The sequence below is a fragment of the Sinohyriopsis cumingii genome, chromosome 9, assembly GCF_028554795.1.
Source record: "Sinohyriopsis cumingii isolate HCF-2022 chromosome 9, ASM2855479v2, whole genome shotgun sequence".
Taxonomy (NCBI): Eukaryota; Metazoa; Mollusca; class Bivalvia; order Unionida; family Unionidae; genus Sinohyriopsis; species Sinohyriopsis cumingii.
The window spans coordinates 99,999,887-100,011,547 of NC_142969.1; the positions used below are offsets into that span (position 1 = coordinate 99,999,887).

The 11,661-nt window shown below is 34.5% G+C and overlaps 1 protein-coding gene across 1 annotated transcript in view; it reads left to right on the forward strand.

Annotated features, from left to right (window-relative positions):
- LOC149792339 (protein C-mannosyl-transferase DPY19L3-like) overlaps positions 1-10,087 on the forward strand; it is a 113,169-nt gene extending 103,082 nt beyond the window's left edge. Inside the window, exons 15-18 of the mRNA XM_089970913.1 lie at positions 1,060-1,142; positions 4,033-4,165; positions 5,944-6,096; positions 7,644-10,087. Of these exons, the coding sequence (XP_089827039.1) occupies positions 1,060-1,142; positions 4,033-4,165; positions 5,944-6,096; positions 7,644-7,793 (519 nt within the window). The 3' untranslated portion in view covers positions 7,794-10,087. The remainder of the gene's footprint in view (positions 1-1,059; positions 1,143-4,032; positions 4,166-5,943; positions 6,097-7,643) is intronic.
- The last annotated feature ends 1,574 nt before the right edge of the window (positions 10,088-11,661 follow it).

The following is an 11,661-nucleotide window of genomic DNA, read 5'->3' on the forward strand; positions in this document are numbered from 1 at the left end:
TTTTACTGTAGACATATTCAGGGAGGTTGTATCATAGTCATATTCTGGGGAAGCTGTATCATTCAGTGGACGCTGTCTTGTAAGGACACCCCTTCTGTAGCAGGAAAGTGGCTTTGTAAAAGGGTTGGCCTATCTAGCGAGGGATCACGTGTATGAACTATTTATAAAATTGGAAAGACTTAACTAATTTTGTGATATTTAATATTTTCATTTAAAATCACAGGAATATTATCAGGTAATGGACTAAATGTAATAAATATCAATGTTAGTTTTAGAAAATTATGAATTATGGTTGATTGTGGTGCAAAACCACCTTTCAGTAAAATCTGGGCACAAACATCTTGTTGTAGCTATCCCTCTACATCTGTCAGTTTTGTTTTCAGTGTGTACTGGCAATGTGTATTAAAATCTTTTTGAAATCATATTTCTTAGTAGTCATCAAAGGAATCTCCCTCATTTGGTTTAGTTGAATTGCTTTCACTTTTAGTCCTTAACTGAGAATGTTTGATGACATTTTGCACATTTTGCAACAACTTATTCCTTCAGCGGCAATTTGAGTTACCATACAGGATGCTCATTGCTTGCAAAAGGAAGTGATCCTGTAATGTGTAACTTTTTTTTCCAGTTAAGTACATTTCATAATCTAAGAGAGGCCAACATAACGTTTTACTGTCTGGTGACCAGATGCCATAATGTGCAGATATTATTGAGATTTCTCTCTGTAACAGCCAATATGTGGCTGCTTGTGAGAGGTAGATTTGACAGAGTGTGTGCCAATATGCCAGGTACTGCCTGCATTAGAGGGGTGGCCATCCTTGATTGGTACTTTTAAACACCAACGTGTTGGTGCCATAGGATTCTGGCTGTTTAAAGCAGATGGCCAATGATTGGGTGGGTGGGTACAGTTTAAGAAGGGGTCCACTGCAGTTTGCTAGCAAAAAGCAGATGGCCAATGGCTGGGTGGCTGGGGGCAGTTTAAGAAGGGGAGCACTGCATTTTGCTTGCAAGCCATAATTTTTTATTTGTACCTTAAATGTATACCATAATTTCATTGTTTAGGCTTTGCCTACTGTGCTGAAAGAGCTAGAAGATTTGAAGGAATTCTGGGATCCAGATACTGTTGAATTGATGGAATGGATCATGTAAGTTGTTTTCCCAGAAAGCATCAGAATATTTGCTTTTGTTTAGTCCATCATGGCAGAAGATTGACAAAGTGACCACGTTAACATCTGTGTGTGAGTCCATCCTGTACATCCTTCCATACTGAAGATTGACAAAGTGATCACGTTAACATCTGTGTGTGAGTCCATCCTGTACATCCTTCCACACTAAGTTTGACAAAGTGATCACATTAACATCTGTGTGTGAGTCCATCCTGTACATCCTTCCATACTGAAGATTGACAAAGTGATCACTTTACCATCTGTGTGTGAGTCCATCCTGTACATCCTTCCATACTGAAGATTAGGCTCAGTTTTAAAGATTTTAGTTTATGTTCCAAGTTTAAGTTTTTCTTTTTAATTTCCTAGTTTAAGATGGGCTGAACCAAAAGGAGATTTCTTATTAATTTTTTTACCCAACACTTGTTTCAATGCACTACAAACTTAAACAAAATGTATTATGGTATGGCTCCAGGATCCATGTGATATATTTGGGCTTTGATTTCACCAGGTATCTAGTTGGTAAGTAATGGACTACTTCATGATGGAATAAATGTCAAACACCCTTTGCCAGGACAAATCAGTACTAAATTTCATTTTAACCAAAGTCTCATGCAGAATTAAATATTCTTTCTTTGGAAATTTGAAATAACCCTTCATTATACTCATTTAAATTACACCTAATTTTGAATCTAGAGAGGGTCCCATTATGTTACTATCAAGGAGAAAGGCTAGCTCAACACTTTGACTTGGTGGTTGTTTATTAAATGGTACTCTTTTCTAACACCATTTTCATCTAGCAACAGATGTTCATGCAGTGAACTAGACTCTGCAAAGCTTTTGTTGTTGTTGTTGTTGTTGTGGGGTTTAACGCCATTTTTCAGCACACGATAGGCTATGCATGGCGGCCAGTATTAATGGTGGAGGAAGAACCCAGGAAAACCCCAGGAAGAACCACCGACCCACGAGAAGCTACTGGCAAGCTTTCTCACATACCCACATTAGCCGAATCCTAGACTCAAACCCACGCAGACAGAGGTGAGATGGCAGTGATCTGTAACGGAGAGCGCTTTAGACCACTCATCCACTCGGGGCCCCAAACTGCAAAGCATTTTCTCTTAGCCTGTACAAAATATGTTACCCTTGGAAACCGAACAAATGGAATTTTGCCCCATATTACAGATATAACTTTGTTATTCATGGATAACCCTTTGCAATCGGTTTAGGTCAACAAGGACAACTTCAGGGTGGTCCATAAGTATATAATTACAACTAAAAGGTTTGCTTGATCTCTTCACTTTAAGCTGCTCTATCTCTGGTACTTATTTTGTTATAAATATATACCACCCGACCTTAAGTTAATTTCCTTTATCTATTCCCACCCCACCCCAACACCATCAGTGCCACTATCATCATATTTTTTTAATTTAAAAAAAAATATTTCATTTTCTCTTGTTGAATTGCAAGGAAACATTAACATGTTTCTGCTGTAAATGCTTGTAAGTTACTGTCCGACATTATTACAATATTGTATATATAATTTTCTTTTAACATGTAATTAGCTTGTTTGAATGTTTGCAATATTATGATTTCATTAATGACATCTGCCATACTATAAAAGTAAATATTGTTATTGAAGAAGAAAAGGCTTCAAATAAGCTTATGTTTATTGCTCAATCCTCCAGATTTCTTGTTCAATTCTATGTACTTTCCAAGATGACTTCTGTAAATAAATACTGTTTAAACCAATTTTCATTTCTACAGATATTGCTTTAATACAAAAGTACAGGTAAACATGTTATTTGATTTAGTGACTGACATTTTGAGTTCTAGTTGTTTACTCAACAGTTTGGTTTATCTGGTAATTTTAATGACTCCATTTTATGATTGACAGATGAATTCAAATTCATTTGTATGGAACATTGATAGCATGGCACATATCTGAAGATATTTTCCATTCAGACACAAAGTCGTTTTAGAAAAAACTATTGCCAATATTTAGTATGCAGATAAATTACTCATTGTAAGATCACATTTTATTGATTTATCTTGGTTTTATGCTCGGCAAATAGAAGTACATGTGCAATGTGTGCAGTCTGATTTTCCTTCCATCAGTTTATCTTTATTTCTATCCACTATCCATGAATACTTTATTAACTGCTTTTTTTTAGTGATAATAAACTCCATGATATGGTGTTTTGGCTATTTTTGCATAAATTATATTTAATTGCATGTTGCCTCTGGTGGCTTAGTGGTTAGAGCATCTGCCTTGGATGCAGGTTTGAACCCTGGCCAAGTCATGCCAGAGACTTATAAATATGGTACTAACAGCTACCTCGCTTGGCGCTGAGCATTAAGAGGTTAGTTTTAGTACTGGTCAGCCTGGTGTCAGGATAATATGACTGGGTGGGACAACATGGTGCTACATGTCTGTCGCATGATGCTCCTGTGCTAAATATCACCATAAACTGCCATACTGCAGACATATAGCGATATGACTGAAAAATTGTTAAAGCTACATTAAAAATAAAAAAAACACACTCAATTACATGTCGCCAAATTGAAGACACTACTTGAAAGTGTAGGATCCCTTATTTTCTTGATGTCTTTAATCAGAACACATGAATTTGTTTTATCATATTATTTGCTAAAACTGTCAGTCTTTATATTTCAGTGTCATTAAATATTTGTAAATAGAGCTGATGCTGCATGTTAGCGACAGGAAATGTTAGTAACTTATATTTAGTATTTAATGTCATTGTTGTATAATAATTACAGTGTCCTTCTCAAATTCATATTTTATAATTTACAATACATAATGTAAGGATTCAGTTGACAAGTATTTTTCACTTGGACGATCTTTTTTCTCCAGAAAAGAAACCCCTAAAGGAGCCTCATTTACTGGCAGTATGCAGCTGTTGGCTGGAGTGAAGCTGTGCACTGGTCGACCAATCACCAACCACCCTCACTATGAAGATAAGCACCTCCGACTCAGAACTAAAGAGGTCAGTAAAAATAATGGGCTTATTTATTTTTTTGCCACGCTTCATTCACTGGATCCATTGCAAAACCAAACTAAACAGTAGTAAATCTTTTAACAGATTAAGTGTTTTTCAAAGACTGAAAAGCGAATCTTACATAATTAATGATATTAAATAAGTATGTTTTAATCATAGAAAACATGCATTGATAAAAAATTTGTTGTACATCTCCTTTGTAAAGAATAAGTTGAGACTATTGGACATTGCTGCCTATTTGTCCATTCATGCATAACGGTGTTAGTGTGCATACATGTCTAATGTTTCACAATTTGTATACACCTTGTTAAAATGACTTTACAGCTTCACTATGAACCGCATATATCATGAACATGGGTGTACAGGATCTTATTTCTGTCCGAATACATTACTGATTTCACATGCTGTCAACCCATTTTATATTGTACACATTATACACAATTAGCAAACACATTTTGATGAGTAGACAGCTAATAAACTTAAGCATTCAATTATAACACTGCAGTTTTTTTTTTGTTTTGATGGACAGTTGTGTATTTTAGGGAAGTTTTGATCAAAATTTTCATATTTTTTTTGGTTTTGATGGACAGTTGTGTATTTTGGGGGAGTTTTGATGAACAGTTTCATTCATGGGGGAATTTTGATGAATATTTTCATATTTGGGGGAATGTTGATCAATATTTTCATATTTGGGGGAGTTTTTATGAATTTGTTTCGTATTTGAGGGAATTTTGATGAATATTTTCATATTTGGGGGAGTTTTGATGAACACTTGAATACTTAGTGGGAATTTGGATGAATATTTGAATTATTTTAGTTTTTATGAATTCATGCATATTTTATTGAGTTTTGATGAACATAATATTGCTTGTTATTACTGTAAAACTACTCTTTCTTACATTCTGTTATATTTTTACAATGAAAATTGGTTGATGAAAGTAATTTTCAGCTAATAGCAGATTATTCAAATTTCATAGCTGCCAAATAGTTGGACCACATGAAATTATAACATTTGGTGAAGCCTATTTCAACACATTCGAGTAGGTATTCAATTTTTTTGAAAAAATAATGAACACCAATTAAAAATGATAGCTAGAAAACTCATGACATGAAAGCTCAGTTATTTTAAGCAGGTAAAAGAATGTTAGTTTCAGTTAAAAGTGGGGCCCCGAGCGGCTGAGTGGTCTAAAGTGCTCTCCGTTATGGTCACCTCCAGTGACTTGTAAAAATGGTCAGTTGGTACAAAATCCCTTGCAAAAAATAATCACCCCCAGTGACTTACAAAAATGGCTAATTGGTACTTAATTCCTTGTAAAAAAAAAAATATCCCCAGTGACTTGCAAAAATGATCAATTGGTACACGATCAGTTGCAAAAAATTGTGCACAATGAATTGCAAAAATGGCTTATTGATAAACAATTATCTTTTTACACCTTCACTACAAACCAAAATTGAATTTAATTTACCTGCTCAAAATATCAGCGCTCTTGTGTTGTCAAGGTTTGTAGTTGCAAGTTATAATTTGGTGAAGTATTTTTGTTTTAAGTATTGGAGGGGTATACCTACTTGACTAAGTGGAAATAGACTTCAGCAGTAAACAAAAATAAGTTTCATATGAATATATTTTTTCATGGATTAATTCACATATTTGTCTCCAGCACCAAAGCTTGCAAAACATGAAATTCAACTTGAAGTTCATGTTTAATGGACAGTTGTATAGAATCCTTGATTTTCTAATAAAAAATCCACGTGTCTTGTCCACACAGCTGTATCAGATGTATGCCAGAAGGACACCGGAGGATGTTTATGCTATTCTAAAGAAGTACAACACCAACTACATCATTCTGGAGGACAGTATCTGTTTAGCACCGTCTACAGGGTGCCGACTACCAGATCTATTAGATATGGATAACGGAGAGGTATGTGCTGCTTAAATACAGCTATTGTTGTTGTGCATGGGCTTATCCAGGGCTTTGTCATGCAAGCGACCATCTCAGGAGAAAAATGAACATCACAGATCTATCTATATGCGATAGTACATGACAGCTCACAGCATACTGTGAGTACATAAGGTCCAGGTAACAGTGCATGACTGCTTACAGCATACTGCGAGTATGACAGGGTCTATCTGCCAGTGACAATGCATGACTACTTAAAGCATATTGGGAGTATGACAGGGTCTGTCTGCCAGTGACAATTCATGACTACTTAAAGCATATTGGTAGTATGACAGGGTCTGTCTGCCAGTGACAATGCATGACTACTTAAAGCATATTGGGAGTATGACAGGGTCTGTCTGCCAGTGACAATTCATGACTACTTAAAGCATATTGGGAATATGACAGGGTCTATCTGCCAGTGACAATGCATGACTACTTAAAGCATATTGGGAGTATGACAGGGTCTATCTGCCAGTGACAATGCATGACTACTTAAAGCATATTGGGAATATGACAGGGTCTATATACAGGTGACAATAGCATGACTACTTACAGCAGACTATGAGTATGATAGTGTCTGTCTACAGGTGACAATGCATGATTGCGGTCAGCATACTTTTTGTTCACTTTTATTTATGGTGTATACATTTTTATTGGTTATTGCTAAAAATCACATATTATTAAGTAACCAACAGTGATCTATCTGTGAAAATAATAGATCATGATTCCCTATTAAAGAATTTTATATATCCAACAAAATTTATACCCCAAAAAGCAAATGAAATCATAGTAACAATAACTATATTTAGATTTACTTTAGACCATGCAAGAAATCTCAGCTGGGGATCTTTTGTTTTGTTTTTAAATTAAGTGATTATATTTTTTATGTATCAGCTAATAATGATCATAAACAGATTATAAAATTGCTGGAACACTTGGGAAAGAAAAGACCCCTAGACTTTGCCTCAGGTTTAAAAAAAAACTTCCATCATGTTCCAGCAAATGTTTCTTTAAAGCTGTAGATGATCATGAAATTAAGTCTATGCATTTTGTACATGCATCACAGGCTTGCTGAAATAAAGTATTTTATTTTATAATTTTCTGCAAGACATAATAAAAACTAATTCAGTGTTATACCTTTACTATATCATCTCCTCTAGCAATAAAAATGTTTTCAAAGGAGAACCCAAGACCAGTCATACCTATAAAGCCTTGCTGAAAGCTAACCCCAGTAAACTTGCAGAAATGGCAGAGTGATAATGAAATTTATGCATCTACTATCATCTGCTATAAATAATATTTTTTACTGAAACTGATATTCATTTACCTCCTCATGCCAGTATTTTTTGTGAAAACTGGAGAAATATACAACTTAGACCGCATTGAGTTTGCCTTTAGACCTCTAAGCTGAAATACATTGTCAGTTTAGCTGTATTAGTTAACATAATTTTTCAAATAATTTTTAATGTTATATCTGATATTCAACTGTCAGCAATATTTACTTTTTTGGACCTTCTGTATTTCAGATACCGGACAATGGTAAGACAGAACCAGGTTTAGTAAGGAGTAGTGTCCCACGGTTTTGTGATGAAGTTCGAAAAGGAGTCGCCAGTTATTCAAAATATTTCAAACTGGTGTTTTCCAATAGGACATTCAGAGTGTATCATGTTCTCTAGTCAACATAGCAGATATCTTTATGTTTGAAACTAACAATTTTTTTCATTATCATTCTATTGTATGTTGTGATTTTTGTCCATGATGTTTTCATGGTTACAAGATCTGCATTTTCTGTTTGAAACAAGTATTGTTATTGAATTGTGTAGTTTGAATATCTACATTAACTATGAACTAAGTATCTTGGTTATGTGATATTTTTTTCATCAGTAATGGTTGCATTTTGTTCCAATGGTGTCATAGGAGGTAAACAAAAATAACCAGAATCTTACAGAAAATAGGCAATATACTTTCAAGCATACATGGAGGCTGTATATAGGGTGCATTATTATAATTGACAGATAGTGCTAGGAGATCATGCACAGTTCATCTCTACTCACTAATCAACATAAAAAACGTTGGTTGTCATAAATGGTTTTACTTTAAGACCCGACTTCAAAACACCACTGCCAAGGGAGACCACCTGTCTTGAGAGACTTGACCATTTAATGCAGAAAATATTTTAACTTATCTTTTGAGACATACATGTTTCTAGATCTTATTTTGTTTGTTGGCAAAGGGATGGATTCTTGAGGCAGGTTTTACTGTGACAAATTGAAGATCACTATTCAGGGTCATTGGGGTAGCTGTTACCAGTATTTAAGTTATTGGATTATTTTCAGTGCCATTTGCTGATGATTGTTTACAATTATGAGCTATTTTAATCATATGAATATTAACAGCAATTAACAGGTGATCCAGATTTTATTTACTTTGTATCAATTATACATGTCAACTTCTAGCAAGATATGCCAACTTCTGATAACCCAGCTTTAATGCCAGTAGAAAAATTGTCAGTTTCATCCATCACCATTATCATGAAAATATTTGTTGGCTGTTATACATCTGCTGAAATAAAAATCTATTGGTCTTGTATGAAAGAAAGATGCAATGATCTGTTGAATGAAAGAAAAGATCTGATAGTCTATTTGATGAAATAAAGATCTATTGTATGAAAGAAAGATGCAATGGTCTATTGTATGAAATAAAGATCTAATGGGCTATTGCATGAAATAAAGCTCTAATGGTCTTTTGTATGAAATAAAGATCTAATGGTTATTGTATGAAATAACGATCTATTGGTCTACTGAATGGAATAAAGATCTATTGGTCTCTTGTATGAAATAAAGATCTTTTGGTTTATTGTATGAAATAAAGATCTATTATTTTATTGTATAAAGACATGCAATGGTGTATTGTATTAAATAAAGATCTTATGATCTATTGGTTGAAATAAAGATCTAATGATCTATTGGTTGAAATAAAGATCTATTGGCTTATTGTATGAAATAAAGATCTAATGGTCTATTGTATAAAATAAAGATCTAATGGTTTATTGTATGAAATAAAGAGTTATTGGTCTATTGTATGAAATAAGGATCTAATGGTTTATTGTATGAAATAAAGATCTAATGGTTTATTGTATGAAATAAAGAGCTATTGGTCTATTGTATGAAATAAAATTCTAATGGTTTATTTTATGAAATGGGACACAGCTGAGACTTGGATCTCGTTATATAACAGTCTAGAATATAAAGCCCACCCCCACCCCCAAAGCAAACAGCTGAGATTCAGATCTTGTTATATAACACAGTCTAAATTATACCCCCCCCCCAAAAGCAAACAGCAAAATTCAAAGCTTGTTATATAATGTACTACTTGACATCACCAGCCCATTATGCCTAATCAGATCTGGGTCTAAAATGTTAACAGTTTATCAACTGGAGGTAAACATGGCGTACTTCTTGTGGTGGAGAGTATGCACAACTACTGCAATACTTGTCATAACACTGTTATGAGGGTTCAAATTTGAAGCGAGAATAATCCAGTTATTGAGTGTCATGTAACTTGCTTACCCAATGTAAACTTAAATTGTCTCACAAACCATTTAATTAAAACTTGTACAGTCCTCTTACTAGTTTTACATGTATTAATGTTTAGAATTACGTTACAATGGCCAAGTTTCAAAAACTATCTGCTGCACTCAGTCAATCTTTGCTTCTCTGTGTGCAATTCTGGAAGCTTAACTGCCATTTCTTTGAAATTCTCAATTGTTCTGTTAACTGCTTTCTGACTGGCTGTGCAGGAACTGTGTCAATTCTGTTGCTTTCGACTGGTATAAAAGCCACACCCACATTCATTGGTCAGCTTGTTTGCTGAAGCCAATTCTTATAATTTGACAATATGGTACTTAAAATAAAGTTCAGAAGTTTGGTATCTGAGGTTAGACACATTCCAAATAAACTGTGTAACTATATTTGATAGCTGTCTGAATCAGACACTCTAATTTTGGGTTCTTCATCTCCTCCCAGATGTAAACTAAAAAAATGCTCCACTTTGTCTTAACAGGTACAACAATAAATCCATTTTTTAATAAATTCAAACAAACCCTTAGTATCTTCATACACTTTATACAGGCATTCATATAAGGTTGGAACTTAATCAAAGGCTCTAAGTTTAAGTGCAAAATTTGACACTTTCAAATGGCCTTCATGGAACAATGGAAGCTTAAAAATATGAATTACCATAAAGGCGTCACATTGAGATAAAAATGTCACACTGCACAGCATAAAAGTGAAACCCTGAACAAGTTCTAACAATATCCTTGCTTGCACACATGAATCCTCTCACTAACAGCTGACAATACACAGCTGGTATGAAAACCGATGCTGAGGCAATAGCAGTTAAAAGTCTTGCCAAGAGATATGCCAGGACAGCTGACTCCGGCTTGCTGGGTCAAAATTTAAACACTTTACCAACTGGCCAATGACTATGCCATCATGTTGAGGAAGTAAATATTACTAATTAATATGATTCAGGAAAGTTTAAGCACTAAATGATCAAAACAAAGTGTGATTAGATATAATAGGGTTAGATACAGAGGATCTAACAAATGGCTAAAACTACAAATCCAAGTCAATCATGAATGGTAGGTCATAGTGACCTAGTTCAATTACTTTCACTAAGATGCATCTAAATAACAATATTTACAAGTGTAGGTATGAAAGGGTCCAGAATACTAACCATGTAATGAATGGAAGTCCCTCAAACATGCGAATTACATAGAACTGACATATTTCTAGTACAGCTGAATTAATTTATCTTAATGCAACCAAATTATTTTCATGAGTAATTTAAACAGGGGGAAAAATAATGAGAGTGTAACTAATTATTCAGGCTGAAAATACATTCCACCAAAGTGTGAAGTTAGACCACAGTGACCTGTCATTGGCATGCTTGACCTACCATACCCAAAATGCATCCAATCACAATGTTTGACAGCCAACATGTATATACTGAGTGTATTAAGAATAAATGACTGAATGAGTGAAAATACAATTCTCTCAAGTGTGAAACATGCATAATCAGTGATCCATATTTGGTTTCGTCAAGCTGGTCTTCTTGAAATGCATCCACATAACAATAAAGTCTGAGGAGTGTAGTGACCTAATTTTGGTATGGTGGAGTTGCTCTCTTTGAGATGCAAACACATACCTATAAAACAAAATGAGGAGTGTAGTGACATAATTTGGAATGGTGGAGTTGCTCTCTTTGAGATGCAAACACATACCATTAAAACAAAATGAGGAGTGTAGTGACATTATTTGGAATGGTGGAGTTGCTCTCTTTGAGATGCAAACACATACCAATAAAACAAAATGAGGAGTGTAGTGACATAATTTGGAATGGTGGAGTTGCTCTCTTTGAGATGCAAACACATACCAATAAAAAAGAATGAGGAGTGTAGTGACATAATTTGGAATGGTGGAGCTGCTCTCTTTGAGATGCAAACAGATACCAATAAAAAAGAATGAGGAGTGTAGTGACATA